The following is a 27,437-nucleotide window of genomic DNA, read 5'->3' as shown; positions in this document are numbered from 1 at the left end:
TTATTTCATTTTTTAGTTTATCAACGTAGCCAATTTAATATTCTTAGGTTAATCTACACAGCATATGTCATTGAGAGTCCACATAGCTTATGCAATTTGACATCCCTTTTAATGGAGTCCACAAGGTTAATTGGTAAATATCCACTTGAGGGGATCATTATTGGTTATTATTATGAGCACTACAACTAAGTCCAATGAAAGTTATTTGAGAATCACTTGATCTATATCAAGCCAAGTCTGATAGCTAATTTGATATTCAGAGAGTTCACAAAGTTTATAGCATTCCTTGCAGAGAGTCCACAAGGTTAATTAGTAAATATCTACTTTAGGGGATCATTATTAGTTATTATTATGAGCACTACAAGTCCCATGCATGTTCTTTTAACACGGCTTGGATAATTACTACACGGCTGCTGAAGAATCATAGGTGGCGCTCAATTAGAGTTCTGAACAGGTTGCGTCTGCTCCAATTCTGCCCACAATTAAATAATATGAAAGGGAATATGTCACATGGAAAATTATCCCATCTATTTCCTTCTCTGCCATTTTGAATTCTGTCCACCTAGTACTTTTTTCACGACACGTGGAAAATCATGTTCTGAACTCTGTTCCAACTTGTTTTGTTTATTTCATAAATACGTGCATAACTGACCAATCGAGTGGCTCCACACATCCCACGCTAAATAAAGCTATTTGAGAATAAAAAGACCATCAAAGAGTCTATTAAGATTCACTTCTGAATAAGAACTGGAATTGATCCAACGATCCACAGAGTCCTTAATATATTTATAGTCACTTATATACTCCTTGATTTTTAGCCGTGCTGAAGCTGAAATAAAAAAATTTAGGATAAGAAAATGGCAATGGCCTTCCCTTCATGCTTGTCATTGGTCTTATTTTGAAGTGAAAATTTATCCCTCTAAAAGCTCAAAAATCATCTGAAATCCGTTGGCTTGTGGGGGCCCTGGCAGCTCCGAATCCCCCAGCCGCTTGCCTTGGAGAGACACCTCATTTTTAGCTTCCCCCTCAGACATTTTCGAGAGATTTCAAGTTAAGATAAAATCAATATTTACCTCTATCTCTGTCAGACATTAAACTCATAGCTTTCTCTGGATCAAATAAATATTGGTAAAAACTTAACTGAGTGTACAGGGCTGAGTCGCTATACTGAAAAAAAACAAAAGAAATAAGTTAAAGGGATTGTAAAGAGGTTTTCTACATTTTTTATGTGTATCGGGTACACTGATAGCATCAATTTGCACCATTCCAATTTTCATTCCGACGTCTGTGGTTCTTGCAATTTCACGAAAACTAACGCATTTTATGACGTCACTAGAGGGGAACTACATAGATATTAATAGTAGCTCCCCTTGCGTGAGTTTTAGTGGAATTGCAAGAACCACAGACGTTGGAATGAAAATTGGTATGGTGCAAATTGAAGCTATCAGTGTCCCAGATACATGTTAAAAATTAACAAGGTGCGCAAATGTTGGTTTCAACTCCTATAAATCAGCCGCATATAGAATCATATACAGTTATTTCCTTTGAACGTACCTCTAAATGAAGAATTCCACGATGACAGGCCGAGCAGAAAGGATGTCCCCGTTGAAACATTAACGGTAATTTCTTGGTCCTCGCTCCACATGCCGTGTCCTCACATTTCATCCAGCCCTAGAAATACAAACGAGAAGGTCTTCAGATTCATGTCATGGCAACCAAAAGCCTGGGAAATAATTTTTCCAAGATTGTCTGTACCTATTTACATGAACATGGGAAGGTGAAGTAAGTTCTTATTCAAAGCCAAGATCATTGCCATGGATTATGCTCTTAAAAACATTGCCTACAGGACCAGCTGGTAGAATGGATACTTGTGAACCTAAATTCTTATCCTTGTAAGAATAGTTGTATCTTTCTCACCTCATAATATTTTTTAATATGTTGCCTAATGACCATGGTGAGTTGGTTTTTAATACGACCTAAATAGTCTACAGGCCGACTCTCACAGGCTGGGTTGGTACATTTAGCTAGTGAACACTCTATATAGGCTTCCTGTTAAAAATAACACAAGTGGATGAGTTCCAATGAGAGAAAATTTCACATCAATTGATAACACAATCATCAGGACAGGTAGGTTTGGAAAATGGAGATTATCTTTCAAAAATATGATTTTAAGCACAATGATTGAACAGGAGCGAAAAGTGGAATATCTAATACAGTACAAATGCTCTTATCCGCCTGCTGACATCTGTTTTGGATGCAAAATTCTCATTACGACAGCTTACTGTGAAAATGGGTTGGATTTCGTCTGCTTATGGAGTGGGATAGCTCAGGTATTATGAAATTGGATTGCCATCTGCAAGGTTAATCGGATAGCTTAGTCCTTTTCAACTTGGATTGTCGTCTGCCAAGAATTAGGTTCAAATCTTGAATCCCAATAAGGCAAGAAAATTTTCTGGCAGCATGGCTAGCTTCCTCTCAAACTTACCGAACCACTGAAGACACTGTCAAATATAATTTCTTTATTACAAGTTGGTTGAGGACAGATGAATTTCAACCTATCACAATCCTTGTAACGTTCCTCCTCTGTCAGTTGGTCGCCTAGTAACGCGTCCTCCTCATCATTATGATGAACTGCATGACGATAACCTGATGGGTCTAAGCCTGTAAGTGAAACAAAATGGAGTCTTATGCACTAGTAATGCCAGAAGAAAGAAGCAATGCAAGAAGCGACAGGGACTATATCATCCAGAATGGCTCCTAGCTTCGATTCAAAGCTAAAAGACATTCAATGAAATTCTGACCGCCATCTTTATTCAGGCTCTCAATCTCTCAAGGGAGGTAACTCTTAATACAACCTTGATATCTTCAGACCACAATATGTTAGACCAAGATATTGCAATCTTAATCAAGTGAAATAACTATAGAATAAAATGAATAACCAACCTAAACATTCAGCTAGATGAGCTGCGTCTGTTCCTTCTATAGGATCACACAACCTAGATACCACAGGATGGACTTGATTAGATAAATAGTACTTTACATCTACAATAGAAAGACAGTAAATCAAGTCCAACTATTATCAATTCTGCATTGATTTAGCTACATTCACATACAGTGTAGTAATAAAGCACACAATTTCAAAAAGTGCTAAAATGGCTGAAAATTGATTTGATTTCAACATGGCTCGCCTTTGAATCCCACAATGCTGCATGGAACTTTGTGAAGATGCACGGCATACATATCAAAAGTGCCCGATTTAAAAAATAATGCTCAAATCCAAAAGAAAATTGCTTTTGTGTGTAAGATTAGATCCCAAAGATCTAGAATAAGTTCAATTTGGGTATGATTTAACAAATATTGATTTTCAAATTTTGTTACATTCTTACCAATCTTGAGTGTTTCTTGCTTGGCCAACTCTTCTGGGTGATAGGCACGTTGGGAAGCTGGTAAATTGGAACCATCTTCACAGATGATATATGGTATAGTATCACCACCGCGTAACTTCTTACCACCCTTACTGTTTAATCGTAGCGCCACCTGGACATGTGGCAAACTCTTCTTGTCTGGGTAATCTTCGGGGTTCTTGGTTAACGACTAAAAATAGAAATGTTAGTCTCTGGTTAATAACTCCCTAGAAGGTACTATCGACCTGAGCTAGGATCAATAGCTAGAACTAACCGAGCAATATGAAGGAGGTATAGACCTTTGTCAGGATTGAAACTAGAGTTCACTGAGGCAACATTGATCCTGATGAACCCCTAGTTTCTAACAATATGAACCTATGCCAGGATTGAAACTAGAGTTCACTGAGCCAACATTGATCCTGATGAACCCTGAGTAGTTTGTAACAATATGAACCTATGCCAGGATTGAAACTAGAGTTCACTGAGCCAATATTGATCCTGATGAACTGTAAGTTAGTCTTCCTACCTTTGTAATATGAAATAGTTCAGTAGATATACCATCATTTCTAACTTGTTCTCCAACCTCTATAAGTTTAGTGTGAATATTTTCTACTATCTCTTCTCTAGACTCTCCAGATAATATTTGACTCACTACAAAACTACAAATATAATAATAAATCATTTACTGGACACATGGTACCAGTCTGCAATTGGTTTACCAACTTGCTATTTCTTTCAAAATGAAATACGCTTTTAAAGGGATTGTAAAAAGATTTTCAAAATTTTTTATGTGTATCCAGGACACTGATAGCATCAATTTGTACCATTCCAATTTTCAATTATACGTCTGTGGTTCCTGCAAGTGACAATTCTGAGGTACATTATCTAAAACCTAGTATTAAAAAATCCTTACTTTCCCGCCTCTTTTGCTAAATCTGACCAATCACGTCGCACAATATCTAAACCTTTCAACTCCTGGGTCGTTGTGTAGGTGCCATCACTATTTTTTGAGACGCTCAATGCAGCGTATTTCTTTTTCTTTAATAACAACATGGACTTGAACACACCATCAATATCAATCTCTAGTAGACGATATAACTTATTGACTTCTGCTTTCACCTACAAGATATCAAATGAAATGAATGGAATTTTACATCCTACTTTTCTGCAACTAATGGTCTAATAAAGATTGGAAGCACCGTGCAGTGTGCAATGAGGGAAATTTTACCAGGACAGCGGCATTAGCCCATTGTTTTTTATGTTTCCAAATGTCAAAGAATCTTTAACATGCACAACCTGTAGCACACGGGGCCTTGGTTTAATGTCCCATACGAACGACTTGATGCTTTTTCTTGTCAGTCAGTCGTACATACATCACTGACAGGAGGAAACGAATTACCTTATTGCCAAGTTTAAAAACAGTATCCATGTCTGTAGAATTAGTATTGATCATAATAGAATCTGTATCACCATAAATAACATCTAAATTCATCATCTGAACTAAATCTCGCGTCTGCAGTAAGATCTGAAAAATGGCAGAAAAACCAAAATTTTGACATGTTTTTTGATAGGCGTTGAATGTGACACTTGATCTACTTTCAGAAGCATTGGCCATGTCATTAGAATTTTTTTTACCTTGAGAAGGAGTCAAACACACAGCACCTTATGGCCTAGCAGACGACAATCCAAAGAGATTCTTAATATTCAATATTAAGCCAAATCCATGGTGATGTTTCTAACCAAGCAAAATAATAATCTACTGACCTCTCGACCTTTCCCTGTAACCATGGCAGCCAATGGTTTAGCGTAAAATCTGGAGTGGGAGAAACCAAGGCAACCATACATACTGTTGGCTGTTAATTTCAACGCTTTCTGTCGAATATCATACTGAAATGAAATCAAACGAAATATTATTATATTGTGGTCTGAAATAGTTCATGATCAACAAGAGTTACTTCCCTTTTAGTCAAACAGAGTAGCTTGCCCCTGCTATCATGTGACCAGGAGGAGAAAGATGGCCTTAGAAAATAAAATGGAATGAAATGGAGTTTGCCTTGAAAGCAGCATTAGCCCAATCTTTGTCAATATCCAACTATTGAGGGATCATTAATGTGCAGTTTCTTTACAAAAAATCTTCCTCTGGCCAGCATCACAGAGCACAGGGGAGTCCAAATTTTTTTCCATTACCTGCATTTTTTGTTCTGGAGATAAGTTATCTACTTTCATCAGCTGTTTGACCTGTTTCCTAGATTCCACCAGTTTCCTGATTTCTGTGGGTAGAATTCCAGGCTCCAGATCTTTATCAGGTAATTCTGGCAGGGCTTCTTCATCTTCTTCCTGAATAAAGTGAAAGGAGAATGTATCAATGTATGAGTTTGTCAGTCCACATTCTTTTGGAGTGTACACATGGCTAACATAGCTGATTTAAGTTTTCAACTCAGCATCTAATTTAAGAGTCCACATAACAAAAATTGTGCATTAACATTGTTAATCATATTATGCTGAATAAATTGATTTTGGAGAGTCTACATAGTTTTTGTCAAAGAATAAGTCGTTCAACTGGGAATACCTTTTAGAGAGTCTACAAAATGTATGATAAACTGTAAATTCTAGAGGATTTACGAGGAAATGTGAACAATATGCCCTCATGGTTGTAGATAAAAAAGTTCCACTTACGTTGGTCTGTGCTACAGGTGTTCTATTAATAGTAGTAAAACAAATGTTATATTCTTGAATGATTGAAGGATATAAACTGTTAAAATCTAGCAGTAAGATAAACTTGTCATAAAAACCTGAAATTATTTAAATTAAATGAAATGAATGGAGCTTTACCCAGCCCCGTCACCAGGAATGAATTGGTGCTGGGCTCAGAGAATTAAAGATGAGGTGCTAAAAAGTATCATAATCTATATCTTTTTGATTTTGTTCAAAGACACTGTAAATGAATCAATCTCTGTTGAACTGAAGAAAGGTTTTGGAGTCAAAACTGAAAATACATCCTACCTTTCTTGGGTTCCAGGACTAATCCTCCAGCATAAGCAGGCTTCCTCTTTCCTTGTGACTTCTTAGATTTGGTGGTGTCCAGGTCTTCTTCATCTTCATTATGATGCTACAGTCAAAGGTTAAAGTGAAGGTCAAGGTTGAACGTGGAGGGTCAAAGTTGAATGTAAATTAATGGTCAAGGTCGGGATGACAAATTTTGATTGACCATTTTGAAAATAGTTGTAAAAATTTGAAGGTATTTTTACTGATTGGGTCAAGATTGAATGTGAAGGGTCAAGGTTGAATGTGAAGGGTCAAGATTGAATGTGAAGGGTCAAGGTTGAATGCAAAGGGCCAAGGTTGAATGTAAAGGGTCAAAGATCAACATTAAATTAAAGGACTTACCACAACAGGTTTTTTCTTGTATTCTTTATCAGGGACCAGAAAATTCTTCTCTGTAAAAGCATGGAGTAATAGATACTCATTTCGTTCAGATCTACCTCCCATTAATGTTCTACCCTGAAATTTTGGAGAAAAAAATTAAAGGACCCTTTCCACAAATGGTTCTATGGGTTTACAAGAACCCTGTCTACCAGTTAGTCCTTGGAGTTCACAAGGATCCTGTCTACCAGCTGGTTCTATGGGTTCACAAGGATCCTGTCTACCAGCTGGTTCTATGGGTTCACAAGGACCCTGTCTACCAGCTGGTTCTTGAGGTTCACAAGGAATCTGTACACATTTACAGCTGGGTTGACTGGAATAATGAAGATCCAGTCTACCAGCTGGTCTTTATCCAAACCTCTAGGCAATGATCTTTCCAAAATTTCACCCATTTGCAGCTGGGTCACCAGAAATATCCATAACAGAGTAAAAGAAATGTCATCTCACCATAATGTTACCACAGATATTGGTGATCTGAAGAGCTAGTGGTATTATATTCAATTCATACATAATACGTAAAATAAACGTAGAATCTACTAGGGTCAGCTCTATCAGTTGTAAAAGATGCTTGGATGAACTGAAATCAAATAAAGATTGTCTTAATTGTAGGGCTGCAACGCTCCTAGAAGTTGCTATTTAAAAAGACTGAGTTCGAAATGAATAGAATGGAGTTTTACATCCTACTTTTCTGTACCTTATCGGCTAATGAAGACCGGCAACACCATGCAGTGTGCAGTGAGGTAAATTGTGCCATGACCGTGACATTTCCAGCTGTCGAGGGATCTTCATCATGCATAGCCAGCCTGTAGCACACGGAGCCTCCATTTATTGTCCCATCTGAACGACTAGACATTTTTTTCCCATGTCAGCACCTCTTACCTACATCACTTACAAGAGGAAACCGTGTGGAAAATTTGAAGATATTATCTCGACCTATGCAGGAATTAAACCCTGTACCTTCAGGTTAGGGAGGAAGCGTCTAACTCACCGAGTCATTATAGCTTTGTCATGAAGATTTCGTATTCTTACAAGAGTTAACAAATGCAGCATTACATCTAGATATCCCATAATTCCTCAACCTACCTGTACATATTTCTGATATCATCGTAATCTATTTCGCTACGTTTTTCGTGTAAAATATGTTGCACGAGTTCCGTGAGATCGTAGCTTCGACTGCGTATTAATTCTTTAGCTGATATTTGTATATCACACATCATACGCCCACACATTGCCGATTTCTCACCATGTGACCTTTGACCTGGACCATGCTACAAATAAGACGTCAAATATTACAGTTTATGCTCTCCTGTCTTTGAAGTCATTTTTGGTCTGAATACAGCTGTAGGTCTGCTACAATTCGTAAATTTTATTTGGTCTTATCAAATATGATTTGAGACCAGTGGTAATTCAATTACATAAAGACTTCACTTACCGATAATTTAGGCATAACTGATCGTTTTAGTCTTCCAATTTTGGACCAATGAGGGATCTTGTTGGCATTAATTCGGTGTAACATCACATCTAGATCAAACCCATATATATCATGACCCTGAAGAATGCAAATACACAAAATGAAATAATCATAATGTCACATTGTGCTCACAAAAGTTGAGTGTGCCATCATAAATTTTGTCAAAGCAAAGTTCAGCAAAGATGTTGGTGCTCTTCTTCTACTTTAGCTGAAAATCAGTGACAAAGCGAGAAGTATAACAAAAGATTACTATTATGATGTTGTACAAGCTTTTAGGCAAGGTAATAACTAGTGTAGAAGTTATAGTGAAGGGCTCAGTAGAGAAACGCAGAAGGATTCTTTGCAAAGGACTGGAAAGGAAAGACAAGATGTGCTTTAAAAGAGTGTCAGCTCAAAGAGTATTGTGCAATGGAGTACAATAATGATGTTAATCAAGTCTTTAGGCAAGATAATGAGAGTTAAAGAACTTACAATGATTAAATCAGGATCTATTTTATGTATTTTGGCCAGTAAAAATGCTAATAACGCTCGTTCATTTGGTAAAACTTCAGTTTTCATATTTTTACCCTAAAATAATTAAAATCAAAATGGATTCTCAAACAAGGAAACATCTAACTCCTACAAAGTAGTGTCCAAAACTCCTTGTCACTCGCAATGGATGTCAGTTTAATATTCTTCTTAATTGCTCCTGGTTTTGCAGTGTGCAATCAGGGAAATTTTGCCATTCCAACTTGATTCCAAATACCAATAGATCTTTTACGAGCAAAGCCTGTAGAACACAGAGCACATCCTAACAACTACAGACATTTTTTCCATGTCAGCCCTGCCACTGACAATCTTAAAAGAAATTGAAATAAATGATTTTGTTCACTGTCAACTTACCTCTTTAGAAAGTTTGTCTTTAAAATCAAACGGGTAAATACAATCATTAGGTTTAGATAACACTGAAAACAGAAAAAACAAAATTTTTACATCAAATAGATGATCAAGTGTTATTCTCTGTTGGCGTGTGAAAGTCTGGCGACCTTCAATAAGTAATCTTTTATTCTTATTCCAGTCAAATAGTGAGTTAAATTTTTAGTTTTAAGTATTTTTAAAGGAATTATGCAATTTTCTACTATTTCTAGTACTATTTACATATTTTCAAGACTCAAATCAACCCTCTAAAATGGCACACCTGTCCCTTTAAACATGGATGATGCTTCCTAAAACTTGGTTTTGCTTGTTAAACTACCTACCACAGAAATGTTGCTGAAATTGATTTTGTTTCGGGGCAGGTTTGTCCATGTTATAATCATTATGTATCAACCCTGCAGCACCAATAATCTATAAATACACACACAAAATATAGATAGCTAGGTAGGAGATTCTAACTCAAGGCGCTGCTAGTTCTTATGCTGAATTTCTATAGGTCAGACTTATTTCCAACCAAAAGAATATTCTACTTGATATTCCAGTTGATTCAATTATTTAAATGACCTAGAACACATGTTGGGCATAAATTTCATCTGATCATGGATGGCAAGTGTAGTCACCCACAGCAAAAACATGAAACCATTCATGAAAAGTTTCATTTATACTCAGGCAGATGCAAAGCCTTGGTGGCGGTAGTGTACGATCTCTTTAATTAATCAGGTGCCTTTCTTCAAGTTTTTCTACAGACCCGAGTAAGAATGCCAAAATAACAAAGCTTACCTCATTTTGATGTGTTTTAGGGTTGGGTAAAGTGCGTAGATTCAACGTCATTATCACAAGAGGGGGCGGAGCTAAGCTGTCTCGTAAGACTGTCACATGATTAGGACTTGTGACTACAGCTTCTACTTTACACCAACTCACAGGCCCTGGCGGCAATTCTGAAAATATAAACACGAAATGAAATAGAGTTGTACATCCTACTTTTCTGCTCCAGAATAAGACAAGGCAGTGAGCAATGGGGGAAATTTGATTTGCCATTGGCCCACTCTTTGTTTCTTAACTGTCTAGGGACCTATACATCCAAATTTTCCCCTACATTACGTTAATAAAGACAGGCAATAATATAACCATGCAGTGAGCAACAAGGGAAATTTTGGCTTTACTTCAGCATTACTCTTCTTGATCTTAACTTGCTACAGGGATGGGGACTTTTACATCATCTACATAAGGCTAATGAAGACAGGCAATACCAAAACAATGGTGGAAATTTTGGCTTGACTACAGTATTAGCCTACTTGATCTTAATTTCCAACTGTCTTAGGACTTTTTTCATGCACACCCTGTGGCACATCAGACCTCAGTTTCTTGTCCCATTTTAATCGTACCCATTATCATACTTACGTGGTGTTTTTAAATCTAGCCAACCAGGACCTTTCAATTTTCTATCTATCAAAAACAACTCTAAACTGAAAATGAAAATTATGAAATGACAGTTTTATTTGGTCACTGAAAACAGACAACACCATGCAGTGTGTAATGAGGGAAATTTTGTCAGGAAACTGGCATAACACTTCTTAACTTTAGAAGGATATACATCACGAATATTAACAGTAGAAGTTTAAATAAGTATAGTAAAATCCTGATATATCTCACTTACCTAGATTTATTAGCTCCAAAAATATGGCTGAAAGTCTCTCCGCAGAGATCTGTTGGCAGCGCTGGTAGGTCTGCCTGGAAATAAATAAAAGGTGACCTTAGGAAGCAACAGCAATATATCAATCAAAATAAGGCGGATTAACAATACGGGTAAGCCAAGAAATCCTGGATATTTGATTAGTTAACTATTAAAGTGATCTAGAACTCAAGGTCTCTAACAAGGTCATAAGATCATACTTTCAAGTGGAGTAACCCACAGAAAAAAACAAAGCAAACTAAAAAGAACTCGAAGACACTTCTGAAAAATATTTAAAACTTACTGCGTAGCGAACTTCTAAATATTCAGATTCAACTGGTACTTCTATTTTCTCAAATGCATATTGTTTTGTTACTTTCTGAAAACAACGAGCCCAAAATAATTTCCATTTGAGCAAAATGAAAAGAAATTGAAGCTGACAGATAAAAGGAGAAACAAAGATACAAAAAGAAAATGATGTAGTTTTGTTTTAATAAAACATTGCCTAAAAGCTTACTAAATAGTATAACAGAACATGTTTCATAAAAAGCACATTTGAGGTGCCCTGCTAGTATGTCTGGTATGTATGGTATGTCTGGTATGTATGTATGTACCTACCATTGATTTAAATTTCATGATTTTATGTTTATCAGCAATCTGCTCGTTAAATTCAGTATAAACATCCACCATACTGATTTCTCCTTCAGTTTCTTCTTTAGTTTTCATGTTATATCTCTAAAATATAAGATTTGAATAATAAATATACCCAATCAACAATATACCCTGCAATTACACCATTCAGTGTGCAATGATGGAAATTTTCACAGGTCAGCAGAATAAGGCTACTCGTGTTTGTTATCCAACTGTCGAGTGATCTTTAAGATGCACAGCCTGTAGCACACAGGGCCACGGTTTATTGTCCCACCCAAACAAATCAGGGTAGACCCTTAAGGAATAACAATACTTACATTTTTTCGTGGTAATAGATAAACACGTCTGTCGATATTTTTAACGGTGACACAACAACTAACATGTGACTCAGCTGATTCGATAAAAACTTTACCAAATAGATATACTGTACCTATAATATACACCAATATATGTTTTAATTCTCTACTCTCAACTCTTTCTCTATACCTTCCTGTCAAGACCAGTGGCAGACGGAGCCAGGTTTACGTCCAAGGGGGGCGAAATATCTGAGGTTGCATGAAAAACATGCTTTCGGGGCTGCTGCAGAGATACGGACATTTTCAAGTTTTCAAATGCAAACAAGATTATTTTTACCTGGCTGCTTCCAAGGGTCTTCATAAGCATCTAACCAATAAAACCTCATGATCTGTTCTCCTTCTTCGTTAGTAACCAGGGGCAACTTAGATGAGTCAACATGGATATCGCCTACAGGCTCAACAGTTTCTGATTGGACGTTCTCCCATCCACTTGACACAAACTCTTCACTGTAAAAAAACAAATACATGAAACTTAAAAAAACAAGGATAACAACTTAAGTACGGAACAGGTCACATTCAAAATTTATCCGTCTTTCTCTGCCATTTTGAATTCTGTCCCTTTTTTGGCACCGATGGAATGCATTCTGAACACTGTTCAAACTTGTTTTTTTGGACTTCTGGTTGATTCCATTAATCCCAAAAGTGAAAAACTGACCAATCAAGTGCTCCCATGTAGAATACACTTACCTTTTGACCTTGACCTGAGGCTTGTTACTATTTTTAGGTTTTTCAGCTTTCACCGAGTCGGTCATGTCAGGCATCTCTTCATCAAAATCTATATCATTTAATTCTAACCCTGATTCATCTACAAACAAAATTAAATGAAGTTTTACACCCTACTGTTCTTTATCTTATGAAACAAAATTTCTGACTAAAATGAAATTTGTTACCTCGGTGAACTCCCTTCAGTGTACAATAAAGTAAATTTTGCAAGGACAAAAGTGAAAATTCGCCTACTGTAAATGCATCTTAAATGTTAAAATTTTCTAGCCTTACCTAAATTAGCACCTCCATTTTGTTGCACTTGATTTTCAGTTTGGATGACATCATCATCGTCATCCATATTGGTATCGAACTGTTCAATCATAGGAGAGTCTTCATCAACCGGTTCTGGTTTAATCTCAACTGGTTCCTTCTTAATTCGAACCGGTTCTGGTTTATGTTGTTTCTTGATCTTGATAGCTGGTGCTTGAGGTCTTTGAATGGAATGGTCTGGTTCCTGTTTTATGTTTCTTGGCTTCAATGGTTTAACGCTGAAGGGATTCAAAGCCGCTCTGAAATTAAGCAGAGTATTTTTTCCTCATCAAGGAATAGTGTATTAGGGGTGAAGCCAACAACAGGAGCAGACTGATGCACAGGCATTATAATTTTTACCTTGATTTGAACCCACAGCACCTAATTGCCTAGCAGATGACATCAAAATTGCTACCGCCTGTTTCAAAATCTGAGATAGATTAATGCTATGCCAATGTGTATGATTAGAAGAAACTCATACGTAAAATTAGAGGTGTTCTTTGATGCCTGTCATACTATATCTGGTAGTAAAATGGCCGTTTCATCAAGACTTACTTGTTAGAAGGTTTATTTTTGTTGATTTTAACAGGAAGTGGTTTGGCTTGGGAAGATCCTAGTTCTTCCATTAAATCACCCAGTAATTCATCATCGGCTAAACTGACATCTTTCTGAAAAACAAAATATTGTCATGAACACATGATGTCACTCTGAAATGAAATGGAGAGTCACATCCTCCTTCTGCATCTGATTGGGTCATAAAGACAAGCAACCCCATGAGGTGTGTGATGAGGGAAATTTTGCCAGGACTACAGCATAAGCTTACTCTTTTGCGATCTCCAACTTCCGCAAGATCTTAACGTGCCTTTAGTATACATGTTTCGCTTTATTGTCCCCTTCCAAACAACAGAGGCTACTCTAAGATTTGGCAGGAAATGAGATCAGACCTGGGGCTGGATCACCAGACATCTTACCTCAGGTTTTTTCTTAGTAACCATGGAAGCAGCAGCAAACATAGATTTAATATTAGCTTTAGGTTTCGTTCCAGGTCGTACAATATTCTTATTCTTCTTTTTATCTCCAACTTTCTTCTCTACAAAAAAAAATTAATTTCAAAAATACTCATGATGCCATTTGGAACCTTGTGATGATTGATCTATGTCAGCCAAATTCAGGAGATTCACACGTAAATTGGCACATAGGGTTTAACATTCTACTTTTCTGCACCCGTTTGTGTCAATGAGGTCTGGCAAGGGCATTAGTGTGCAATGAGGGAAATTTTGCCATAGGCATTAGCTTACTCTGATCTTTATCATGCACAGCCTGAAGACCGTAGGGCCTGGGTTTTTCGTCACATTCGAACGACTAGATGCTTTTTCCTTGTCAGACCCTCCGACCTGCATCATTGACAGAGGGGATACAGCATTGAAAAGGGTCAAAAATAAAGGAATGTTAACTGAGCCTACTGTTTTTATCATTTTTAGAAACTGTTTCCTCATCCATATCATCATCAAATATTTCTCTTCCATCTTCCACATAGCCTGCTCCATCTACAAAATACACCTCAACTTTCTCATCTCATTCTTTGAAAGGGATCCAATCTAATCTATCTAATCTTAGTTTGTGATAGGTGTTAAAATGCAACACGAACACTGGGCAGAAGTACTGGCTAAGGCATCAGAATTTTACCTTTCAAGAGAAGGGTTTGAAACCCATATTACCTAATAGCTCATTTTCGAGATTATTCATTCAGGGACAGCATTCATTTGCATCATTCCAGTTTCCAGTCAGACTTCTGTGGTTCTTGTAAAACTAAGTGTTTTATGATGCCAAATTGGCTTCAAATTGATACTATTTGTGTCTCAAATACACATAAAAGTTTACAAAACCCCCTTAAAATGATGGTGGTTTTTCTTTGAACCAATGTTGCAGAACAATTTGATACTCAAATGAACAGTGATATGGATGTAGGGCTAGTTGCTCAGCCCCATAAGAACTAGAAGGTAAAGGAAACAGAAAATGGCCCACCATCATCAATAATCCAGTCATCTTCTTGTCTTTGTCTGACAATTTCAGAATAATTATCTTCATCCACTATCTCATATACTGACTTCTCTTCTTCTATCTGAAAATATCAAATTACACTCATACACTGACTTCTCTTCTTCTATCTGAAAATATCAAGTTACACTCATACACTGACTTCTCTTCTTCTATCTGAAAATATCAAGTTACAATCATATACTGACTTCTCTTCTTCTATCTGAAAATATCAAATTACACTCATACACTGACTTCTCTTCTTCTATCTGAAAATATCAAATTACACTCATATACTGACTTCTCTTCTTCTATCTGAAAATATCAAATTACACTCATACACTGACTTCTCTTCTTCTATCTGAAAATATCAAATTACACTCATACACTGACTTCTCTTCTTCTATCTGAAAATATCAAATTACACTCATATACTGACTTCTCTTCTTCTATCTGAAAATATCAAGTTACAATCATATACTGACTTCTCTTCTTCTATCTGAAAATATCAAAATACTCAGACCTTGGCATCGCTGGGGATACGTCTTTACAATCTTGTTATATTTTCTGCGCCCAATTAGGCTAAGGAAGACAGGAAAATCCACTCAGTGTGCAATGAGGATAACTTTATGTAAGATTACGGCACAGATGAAAAATTACAAGAAAAAAGAAAACAAAAATGTTATCAAAATTTGAATAGATTGGATCAACACCATACCCCATGTTGCTGGCTTGAGCTAATCTATCTTTTACAACCAACAACTATGATAATTTGAAAAAAAAAATGACATTAAATCCAATTAATACCTCATATTTATGCTTCTCTCCCCTTTCTTTAGCCCTTTTCAATTTTTCAAAAGCTGCAGCTCTTCCTGTTTTCTCTTTCTTCTGCCTTCTAGATCTACTGGTTGCCAACGGCTCAGCAACTAAAACATTGAACAGAATTTGCTAATTGAGTTTTTTGTTATTTTAAAGATTGAATTTGATTTTTTGCACACAAAACGTCATTAGGCTATAGAAATTACTGTCAGAAAATGGAATTTTATTTGGCTTTGCTACCAGTAATAACTAAATAAGTAAGATCTGTAAATTGACACCTTAAATAAACGTGATGTGTCCTTTGACATCAGTAAAACAATTATTTAGAGCAATTACAGTACATCAAATCAAAGAAATGACACTGACAGAATTTCCAACATGAAAGCAAGCTAAAGATGGGCGTGGCCTTTATTTACTGAACGAAAATCTAATTTTCTTAGAAAGGGGTAGCTCAAAATAATTTTGATCAGATGCAAAAGATGGCTGTTGTTGATTGAATTATGGTTCTGGTAATTAGTTAATCATCGCACCTTGTCCAGAGTCGTCACCTGAATTATTATCGTCATTTTCTTGCGCTGGAGCCATGATTTCCCGCACTTTGTTGTATTTATTTTTTTGGCGGGTAAAGGTACGTAACTCTTTTGTTTACATCCGGTTGGAGTCAGACCACAACTTTTTATGATTTTCAAAATATTCTTTAAACACAAAATGTGTCAAAATATGGCATTAAATCCCCAAAAAGCATGACCAAATACCAAATGAGTGAAGAGAAATGATACCAAAGACTTCATAAGCAATTTAACTGAAAGTCATTTTCGATGCCATTTTTAAAGGTCATGTCTTGTGACTGTGCAAATAGGTCAACAGGTCAATTGATGAAACAACAACAACAAAAGTGATGACGTGTTACACAAGCCATTACAAAAATGAGGAGAGCAAATTTATTCGTGAGATAATTGCGACAGACGAAATCTAGAAAACATCTGACGTATGGTCACACCAAGTTTTATTTGGTAAGTAGATTAATGTATTTATCCGTTGGCTTTGATTCAGAAACGCAGAAGCTAAGTTGTATCGATTTTTGTGGAGTTTTGGTCTCTCGGGTCGTGTAAATCAAATGGGACATTTTTATTATGTCAATTCAAAGCCATGCCTTTTCAATTCGGAATTTAAACAATTCCCCATTGTTACTGTTAAATAGTATCAGCTACTAGAACTGAAAATATTGTGTTGCAAGAATTGTGATTTATTGCCTGAAATTGATAGAAGAAAAACAAAAAAACTCTCTTTAATTTTGATGTAAATTTTCCGAAAGAAAAGGTGGGTACCGTATCTCTTTAAATTTAAATTTATTTGGTCTAGCAACCAGTAGATAAGAATTTGATAAGATAGCTTTAGATTAATTGATTTTTAAATTTTTAGATATCCAATATATAAGCATTGAGTTGATCCCATAGTTAGAGAAAGGGTCATAGAAGTGGTCCCCTTTAGTTTAATTACTGAAAAACTTGACAAAATTATGATGCTAATATTACAAAATATGTTGATGTTTTACTTTCCGGAGGCATCAGAAAGAAATCAGAATTGTAACAAAGGCAATAAACTCTTTTTTCTTTTGAATCCATTTGATTAAAAATTGTGAGTTAATCTGGTGGTGAGAGCTTGTTGATCAAGGGTTATGTATAGAAGACTCACCAACCTTTGTTGCATCAATAAGGGTTGTGGAATTCGCACAATAAGCATATAATAAGTTTGCAGTAGCAACAATTCATAAATTGATGATAAACTGATGTGAGTTTGAGGATAAAGGGTTACTATAGATTACTCATCAACCTTTGTTAAATCAATATGGATCCTGTAATTGACATCATTAGTATTCTATAATAGTCTCTATAAGCAATGTATAGATTAAACAACAATTGTCAATGTTGATAGAATGGTGCCACCTGTTGCAAAAAGGTCACGTGACCAGAATGAATATCTCAGAATATCTACATGTTGGGTGTCAGCTAGGCTGGCTATGACATCAATTATTTGGGTTGGTGAAAATGCCCTTACTGCCTTAAAATCATGGCTTTTTTTCTGAATTTGGTAATTACAACACTGCCGTTTGTGTAACATTCACCATTGAAGGAGACAATTATGTAAAAGATGTATTGTCTCTTCTTGTGACCTTGGCCAGTGCTTCTATGGGATAGTATCTTCTGTATCACCTGATACTAACCAATTTCAATCATTACATTTTGGAAGATTGTTATACTAGTGTAGCATAATCAAATAGCATTCAAACCAAATGGTAATTTCAAAATTGGTAGCATCATGCATGGCATGGCTTTACAATGTTTTTCTGGAATTGCAGGAATCAGAGATGTTGGAAAATGGCATCAATGTATAGAAAATGAATTGATAAGTGTTTACATTGTATATTTAAACCAAGTATTATCAATTCAAACCGCAAAATGAAACCTGAAATCCAAAACATGGGCAATCAGGCATATCGATGCTAAAATCCTGTTTTAAACTTTGATATCTGCAATCAGTTGGACTTTAACGCTTGAATTTACAATCATGAAAAGTTGAAACAAAGTTGACTGAATTTGGGGTATTCTGAATTATTTTGCTGAGAGTTGTTGTCCAATGTTGTGCTCTAACTTAGATTGTGTCCTGGATTTTAAAGTGATATAAGACTATTTGTTAATGAATTGTGTACTTCAGTAAAATGCCTAAGGGGTAAATATTTTGTTTTTGAATTAATTGATTGTTTTGTTTACAAAAATATAAGGGTACTAAGAAATTTATTGAGGCAACTATTCGTCTTTTGTCAATCACTTCTTAAGTTGTGACAGAGACAGGTTCGCCATCCGTTTGATCAATCATACTTTAGTCTCAGAAACGTGAAGTCACAGCTCACCGTTGAAATTTGAGCCTTCACATCCTTGTATGTCCAGAATTATCGCACTTGAAAGTTAAAATGACGATTGTCTTGAGACTGTCATTATGTAGGAAAGACACTTTATAGAAATAGACAGTGAAATTCCTAGTTTCTAGTACATTTGAAGACTATTTACATATATTCAAGATCAAATCAAACATTAAAATGGCAACTCTGACCGTTTTTAATATAAGAAGGGATTAATTGTCGGGAATAAAAGCTTTATGCCTAAGGGGGTCTGTAATGTTTATGAAATCGCTTTGGGTAATCTATTGTTTTGTTGACAATATAAGAAGTACTAAGAAGAAGTAACTGTTTTTTATTTTTGTCAATCCATTATATAGTTGATATATGAAGGGTAATGATTTACAATAGCTCTTCTTTAACTTCTGTGACACATGTTGCGGATATAACAGCCTCATCAGGACATATAATGCCTAAGGTGTCTGAATGGTTTATTGATTATTTTGTTGACAATATTAGGAGTGCTAAGTTATTTATTGAGAGGATTTCATGTAGTAACTGTTTTTCATTTTGTTCAATCCATTAATTTAATTGACTATAGCTCATCTATTGCTTTGACACATGTTGCGGATATAACAGCCTCATCAGGACATATAATGCCTAAAGGGTCTGTATTGTTTATGAATTGTTTTTGGTCAATTCATTGTTTTGTTGACAAGTGGATTATGGTTATTGAAAGTAACAAGCTTAAATTAATGAGATTTTTCAAAATAATTGTTTTGTTTTTTGTCCTGCTTATGTAATAAATCGTTTTTTAGTTTAAGAAAATGCTGGGCGGGGAATTTCAAATAACATTTTTTTGTTGTCATCCAGTAAACTATTAATATACAATAGTTTGGATACAGAAGCTCCTAGATAAGATCATTGGGCTCTGAATAGAAAGGATAAGGGTGGGTATAAAATTCAAACTGACATCATCCAATTATACCTCCAAGTACAAAAGTTTTTTTTGTTGTATGAATTATAGTTTCTTCTATTGCTAATTTATAGCAATACATGTTTTTGTGCCATATTTAACCTTCCGTTGGAGTGGTTTGTCAGTTTGGAATTTACACTAATGTAACAGAAAAATATCAGTCTCACTCTCAGTAGACTATAAAATACTATACAGTGTTTTGTTTATAGACTATGATATATAGTGTTACTGTGAAATAAGAATATAGGTCTACATCTTGAACTTTCTGTACTGATCTATATACAGTAGAACTTGGTTTAAAGTTTTGTAAAACAAGCACGTATGTGTTTTTCAAATGACGATATCATAAACCTGTTTGAACTTAAGGTTTATGAGGTTTGATCCTTTTCAAATGCACGTGTAAAATTATTGAATATTTCAAAAACTATTCATGTATGTAACCTAAGTTTGGCTTCCACTCCACCCCCCAAGTAGCCTTGGAGAGACACCCCCTCCTGCCCTTACAGGCATGTACTAGGTATGGACCTGCTTAAGTGAATGCAAACAAGGTGCCTTCATAAAGTTTAACACTTATAGTTATGTAATGTCGGTGGCAGAAATCATTCTGCATATCCTATTTTTAGGCGTCAAGGTGGAACCACATGTTGAGTCTGGCGGCTGACATTTAACAGGTACTAGATAGTACTTCAACCTTTGAACTTTGAACTTTATCAGAAGTTAGCAGTGGGTAGAATTAATGCCAAGGCTTGCACTATTTAAAACAAATTTTGATAAGACAGTGTTTTAAAGTAAGCTGTAAATTTACACCATTTTGTCTGAAATGCATGTGAACACTCTGTCATCAAAATAATTCAAAACATTTTTTGATTTGATCTCCAAAATGACTAAGTGAAATTTGCATTAAAATCTTGTTACCTTAAAAGGTTTGCTGTAGATGTCAAATTTCTTACAGTCTATTCCATAATAAGTGTTGATAAGACTAAAGAGTTGTTTCCTGGTAATTATATAATTCTGATAACATTAACTCATATTGACCTTTAGACTTATTGAAATAGATTTCTTATAATTCTGTAACTAGTTTAAACACTGTAACTTTGAAGTTAAAGGGATTATTAAGAGGTTTCCTATAAATTTATGTATATTGGGGACACTGATATCATTTTGCATTGATCCAATTTTCAATCAGTGGCCTATGGTTCTTGCAATTGCACTAAAACTAGCTTTACAATCCCTTAAAATGTAAAACAAAGGTACGATATTTCTTAAAGAGTGGATCTTTTTTTCCAGATCGAGAATGTCCTCAAGGAAAAGGACAAGAAACGGAGATATGGCGGAACAAACAGAAGAAAATGGAGGACTGAGAAATGGACATGAATTCAGGAGACCTGTAAGTAGCTAGTTTGATATTTAGTATTTGAATCGTGTGATTTGATTAGTGTGTGCTTTTAATCTGTATTGGAATAGCCAATCAGCATTGAGTATTGTCATTCTGGATTATTCATGAATTCAGAAGCCTACTTTGTATCTTCTGCATCTTGTGGGTTTGAAATTCAGTCTTTGAATTGTTTGATTTGATTGGAGTGTGCTTTTGATTAGAATTGGAATAGCCAATCAACATTGAGTATTGCCATTCTCGAATGAATATGTGTTCCACTGATGAAACCCAGTCATAACCAAATTATTTGAAGAGGTGATCTAATTCCTCAATTTGCAGCACTCCAATTTACAATCAGATGTCTGTGGTTCTTGCAATATCACAAAAACTAAGTGTTTGTTGACGTTACTAATTGGCAATTGCCATATATTTTTGTATCATATTCACGATATGTGACGTCTTAGTTTTAGTGGAATTGCAGGAACCACAGACATCTGATCGTAAAATGGAATGGTGCAAATTGATGCTATCAGTGTCCTTGATACACATGAAAAATGTAAAAAATCTCTTTACAATCCCTTTAAGATATAACTGTGTGAATCTAGCTATATTTTGAAGTTGATATTTGTGTAGTCTAGCACATATCAGTTCATTTTGATTGATTTCAATTGATTTTTATAAAATTATCAATATCCATATCCTAGACTCTACTTGTATTCAATCAACTCTGTTAAGCACTCAGTATGTACATATTTGAGTTTCATTTATAGAAATAACATTCCTGTACCAGCTGCAGGAAATCTTTACAATGTCAAGCTATCATGAGCTGTGTCTAATACCTTGACTATTATAGCTACATTTCTTGTATTAAGTTTGTAAATGCAGCAATTTGATTGGATTGTACGCTACGATATACAGCCAATCAGTGCCCTAGCTGTGCGTGTATCGAGGCCTGTGATTTGCTGTATTCAATAACATACAATCTAATACAAACTTCTGTAATACAAGAAGGTGGCGATTGCAGTCAAGGTATTAGACACAGTTCGTAATAGTCTGACATTGTGAAGATGGTTTTAGGGCAGTCGGTTAAAGCATTAGAATATTGATGTAATTTAAGTCATAATGGTGTGATGGTTGTGAATTCTAATCTCAGTCAGTGTGTGAAAATCTGATGACCTTGAAAAAGTCATCTTTTGTCACAATTCTCGATGGGTATAGATAATCGGTGAAAAAAGAGAAAAATTTATATTTATTCTGAGATTTTGTGTGCCACAGAATAATTTCTGTTTTTTTTTGTGACTAAAATGAATCTCTGAATGCAGCTTTAAATAACTTACTAATGGACAGTATAATTTGCACAAAAAGCTTGTAATTTTATATTTTTTGTGTTATAAATTTATTTATTTACTTTATTTTTTATTAGAGGCCGCGTAGAACAAGTCTAAAATTGAGACAAAATTCACACAAGGTAAAATTTACCTCAAAATGAATATCTAATTCTTCAACTTCAAGTTGCTTTTTGGTTTTCTTTTGAATTTTTTCAACCATTACAGCTACCATGAAATAAAAAATTAAAGCTACCATGAAATAAAAAATCTACATGAAAACTGCCATGCAGTCAAGATAAGAAGAATTATTGATGCTTATGTACAAAAAATTATGAAAAACATTAAAGCTACCATAAAAAAAAAACCCATTAAATATAGCATGAGATGAAAAAAAAAATATTAAAGCTACTATGAAATGAAATAAAAATAAGTTAACCTGAAAGCAACTGAGTATATCTTTGGAATGGATTCTTTGGGATTATCTTTTTTTGAATATTCATAAGCTTATATTTAGGAATGTTTTTTTTTTTTTTTTTTCTTTGCTTTGACTGTTTCATATTTGTTTAATATCAAAACTTTAGGTAGAATTTAATTTTTGCCCTTATATGGCATGGTCTTTCACCTAAAATTAAAATTGACATCTGGATGTTATGTTTCATATATTATATGTGGTTGATTCCATCTGCCATCAATGATCTGACATTATTGCTATATAACACATGTTCTATAAGTTGGAATATTCAACCAATCAAATTAGCGTCCATGAGATGAGTATCAGCTTCAATATGTGAAGAATTCTGAAATATTCACAACTGAACCCAAATTGAATGGGAATTTTGTCAGATCATTCTTTGAATCTGGTTCAGAAATGATTAAGGCTTGTTTAAAAACTTTGAATAATTATCTCTCTTACATTATCTGTTTTACTCGACCTTTCAACCTACTTGAACTTTGACCTTACCATGACCTATCAGTTGCTCATCTTGACCTTCATAGATAACCTCATGTTATCGGGGACACTGATAACATCAATTTACATCATTCTAATTTTCAATCAGACTTCAGTGGTTCTTGCAATTCCACTGAAACTTGGCGTATTATGACGTCACTATCATAAAAGCTGCTAATGATGTATAAGTCCCTTTACAATAGTGATGTCATCAAACGCTTAGATTTAGTGGTATTGCAAGAACCATAGATATCTGATTGAAACTTGGAATAGTGCAAATTGATGCTAACAGTGTCCCCTGATATACATACAAAAAGAGACAGCCTCTTTGCAATCTCTTTAAATGTGGCATGACTCTACTTGCCTCCATAAATGTTTTTAAATATTTTCATAATGTCAATGATATGAAAAAAATCAGAAAAAGTAGGTTTATGGGTTATCAAAGTTTGTTTTTAAAACAAGAACAGAGTTTAGGTGTTATCTTGTGACATTATCAATAATGGCTTCTCTTGAACTTTCATTTCCTTGTCATGATAACTAAATATTGAGATATTGCCCACCCTTGACATTGATTATTTTGGGTGGCAATAGAATTCACCTTTAAAAGATATATATATTTTGGCTTTGCTATGGGGGATGGGGGGTGCAATGCCTCCCTCCGGATATATTACTAGCTAATAAACCAATTACCTGTATTGCTTATCAAAAATTAAATTTGCTTAGTCCTAGACTACAATTCATTAATGTGTATCCCACATGGCCTACTGTTGAGGTTTTGCGTTGTTTTTTTTAACTTTTTGGATATTTTTTTTCGGTTGTCAAGGACAAAGGCTTACAAGGGCAGATAACTCTCTGACCTCATGATATTCGTGAAGACAGTCAGAGACATTAGTAGTAAATACTTTCATCCAAACAACAGTAGCTTGGATTGGTATTTTTCGAGTTTGTTTCTCAAATTTTAAGATAACCATTTATTGATAAATCTTTCCCAACAGATTTCTTCAACGCAATTCCCCCCTACAAAGATCCCTTAACAGTTGGAAATCAAACAATGAGTAGGCTAATGCCACTGTCTTGGCAAAATTTCCCTCATTTCACACTGCAGGGTGTTGCCTGTCTTCAATGTGCAGAAAAGAAGTTCTAATGTAATGCCTCTTTCATTTTTTTGATTTGATCTATTTTAAGAACTATGGTCCAGCACCGTTCGATTATGAAAAGTTAGCAACAGATGAAAGAGAAATAATAGATTATTCTCAGAAAATTACACTAGAGATGGCCAGATCAGGAGAAGGTAGGGAATGGGTGGAATTTTAACATCGTTTGTGGCCATCAGAGGCCTAATGCCTGAAAAATAAAGCAACAGGCTACAACTAATAACTCAGTTGTTAGTGGCAACTCACTCAGGCATGCTGCCACCAATCAGTGGATGTCTGGCTGTCTGTGACTACTTTAGATAACATCAACACCTGATTATATGACTGGGGCTGCCCCCTAGTGAGTAGAGAGCCAGTTCCCTTTGATGCTGTAGAAGTAACAGACGACTTGTTGCTCCCAGTTGCCGCTATTCCGATGAACGAGCTAAGCTAAAACTGATTGTAACTGTTCGATCTGTAATCTTAAACTGTCTAAGTCGAAGTACGCTGGGCTTAAGCTTAGATAAAATCCAGAAATACAGTTATAAGATTGGATGATCCAACCTTTAGTTAACAATTATACGGACGACTGTATCACTGTAATCCCTGTTGTATTTTTAGTTCCGAGACCAGTAAGAGTTTATGCTGATGGTATTTATGATATGTTTCACTCAGGTCATGCCAGGCAGTTGATGCAGGCTAAATTAGCATTCCCTAATTGTTATTTAATAGTAGGAGGTAAGTTGTCTCCCTTTATTTATTTCTCAATGAGAATCAGAGATATTAAATCTTTGTGTCCCTTGTAGATAAACATCCAGACGCTTTTTATACTATATCACCTTGACTCTCTTTTAGTCAAAATTTTTTAGGTCTTGCATTTCTGATAACACTTAGCAATTTATGAAGTTTTAGTGGAATTGCAACAGAAGTCTGATTGAAAATTGGAAAAAACCTCTATACAATCTCTTCTAAGACTGTTTGATTCTCCATTCCAGTATGTAATGATGATTTAACACACACTATGAAAGGAAGGACGGTGATGGATGAAAATGAACGCTACGAAGCCTTACGTCACTGTCGCTATGTAGACGAGGTGGTTATTAACGCCCCCTGGACGCTGGATATTGAATTTTTAGAACTTCACAAGGTAGGTCTTTCAAAATGGTGGTTTAAATTATCCGATTAAGATGCTGTTCTGAATGTTTGACTTACGTTCTGTTTCTGTGAGTTAATCACCTTGCTATCCATGATCTTACATGATTGAAATGCATCTCTCTAGGTCATTTAATATTCAACCAATCAAATGCTCTGCTCATCCCTTACAATATGGTGGTTTAAATAATCCATGCAGATCTGAATTTTTGTTTTCCTTTTTCTGAGGGTTACTACACTCAACAACCATGATCTGACAAATTCTTCTGTACATTGGGTTCAGTTGCAATTTCAGATCTGCATTTTTGTTGTTCAGATGGGGAAAAAGACTGTGGCCCCAGTCGTGCATGTTAAAACCCCTTTGGTTTATATTTACAGATAGATTTCGTAGCCCATGATGAACTACCCTATACAACAGGTTCAGCTAATGATGTTTATAAATTTGTTAAAGAAAGAGGCATGTAAGTATACATGACAATTCCTTTAATCAAACTGGCCTGAAGTATGGCAAAATCGAGAGTAAAAGTAGTATAGTAGTGAGAAGTACCATCAGGTGTTTCGAAAAGATTAATCAAGGTCTGCTTCGCATGCAACACCCGCTATTTAACATAGGGTACAGAGATTTTCTTAACTTTTTATGTGTATCAGGGACATTGATAGCATCAATTTGCACTATTCCAAATTTCAGTCGGACGTCTGTAGTTACTGCAATTCCCCTACAAAAGGTGCATTTCTATGATCACAGGAACCACAAACATGGAAGGAAAATTGAAATGATGCAAAAAAAAGCCATTTATGGCCCTGAAAACTTCTTTACAATCCCCTGATGCCCAGCTTTTCACCACTAGTGTTGATTATGGATTATATTTTGTAGGTTTTTAGCTACTGAGAGAACAGAAGGTATATCTACGACTGATGTAATAGCTAGAATTGTTAAAGATTATGATGTCTACGTAAGACGGAATTTATCACGAGGTTATACTGCTAAAGAACTTAATGTCAGCTATGTTAAGGTTGGTAGATACTTTTCTTTCTGAAAGGCAAGTTTGATTTAGACAAATATCAAAACACAAAGCGAATATTATGTTGTTTTGGAAGAAAAGATGGAAGAAACAACTATATTTTACCAGGATAACAACTTAGGTTCACGAAGATCCTGTCTTTCAGCTGGTCCTTGACCTTAACCTTTTGGTATTGATCTTTCCCAGATTATGTATACCAATTATCTGGAAGTGAGGAAAGATGATTTATTATAAGTCAACAGCTGTTCTGTAGGTTATAAATTTCACATGAGTGTTGCCAATTGTTTTCTGGTTATATGAGATAGATGATGGTTGTGGGTTCTAATTCCGACCATACATATTCAGTATGCATGTGTGGAAGAGTTCAACAGAAAGTTGAGGGGTGTCACATCTTATTGCCGACATTCTTGATTTTCAGGAAAAGAGATTAAAAATCCGAGAAAATTACGAGAAATTTAAAGATAAAAGTAAAGAATTTATGGACAAATGGAAAGATTCGATGGACAAACAGAGACATGATTTATTCAGTAAATGGGAAGACAAGTCAAAAGAATTTATGGGAAATTTTTTGGAGATGTTTGGTCGAGAAGGAAAAATAGTAAGTTATAACTTTTACTTTTTCAGAATAGATTTTTGACCTGGTTTCCCCCTTGCAGTGATGCAGGTCGGAGTGTCAAATTGTTCAGATGGGACAATAAACTGAGAGCTCATGAGCTACAAACTGTGCAAGTTAAAGATTCTTGGAAAGTAGCGATCTTGGTCGAAGACTTTTGTCGCTGATTAAAATCTTGTCTTGACAAAAATCTCCAATCGGTTGTTTTCCACCTTGTCGATAATCACCTAC

At 35.3% G+C, this 27,437-nt stretch overlaps 2 protein-coding genes across 2 annotated transcripts; one reads left to right on the top strand and one right to left on the bottom strand.

The window, feature by feature from the left end:
- Window positions 1–689: 689 nt before the first annotated feature.
- Window positions 690–15,858, bottom strand: LOTGIDRAFT_109334 (hypothetical protein; the record flags this gene model as incomplete). Its single annotated transcript, XM_009046163.1, has 34 exons — window positions 690–823; window positions 1,074–1,167; window positions 1,555–1,671; window positions 1,918–2,049; window positions 2,486–2,661; window positions 2,944–3,042; window positions 3,387–3,594; window positions 3,931–4,063; window positions 4,318–4,523; window positions 4,804–4,929; window positions 5,169–5,291; window positions 5,592–5,741; window positions 6,081–6,196; window positions 6,408–6,513; window positions 6,792–6,905; window positions 7,275–7,404; window positions 7,911–8,095; window positions 8,260–8,376; window positions 8,770–8,865; window positions 9,181–9,242; window positions 9,537–9,624; window positions 9,994–10,151; window positions 10,615–10,679; window positions 10,871–10,944; window positions 11,190–11,264; window positions 11,504–11,620; window positions 11,854–11,966; window positions 12,170–12,334; window positions 12,889–13,166; window positions 13,462–13,574; window positions 13,878–13,987; window positions 14,370–14,453; window positions 14,932–15,028; window positions 15,751–15,858. Coding segments are annotated over 34 exons (4,269 nt in total), but the record flags the coding sequence as incomplete, so codon positions are not given.
- Window positions 15,859–24,480: 8,622 nt separating this feature from the next.
- Window positions 24,481–27,230, top strand: LOTGIDRAFT_109755 (hypothetical protein; the record flags this gene model as incomplete). Its single annotated transcript, XM_009046162.1, has 6 exons — window positions 24,481–24,577; window positions 25,041–25,157; window positions 25,415–25,566; window positions 25,950–26,032; window positions 26,446–26,584; window positions 27,045–27,230. Coding segments are annotated over 6 exons (774 nt in total), but the record flags the coding sequence as incomplete, so codon positions are not given.
- Between the last annotated feature and the right edge of the window lie 207 nt (window positions 27,231–27,437).

This window comes from Lottia gigantea (assembly GCF_000327385.1).
Source record: "Lottia gigantea unplaced genomic scaffold LOTGIsca_10, whole genome shotgun sequence".
Classification (NCBI taxonomy): Eukaryota; Metazoa; Mollusca; class Gastropoda; family Lottiidae; genus Lottia; species Lottia gigantea.
Note: the sequence above shows the minus strand (reverse complement) of the source record. Positions and strands in the feature narration are given on the sequence as shown.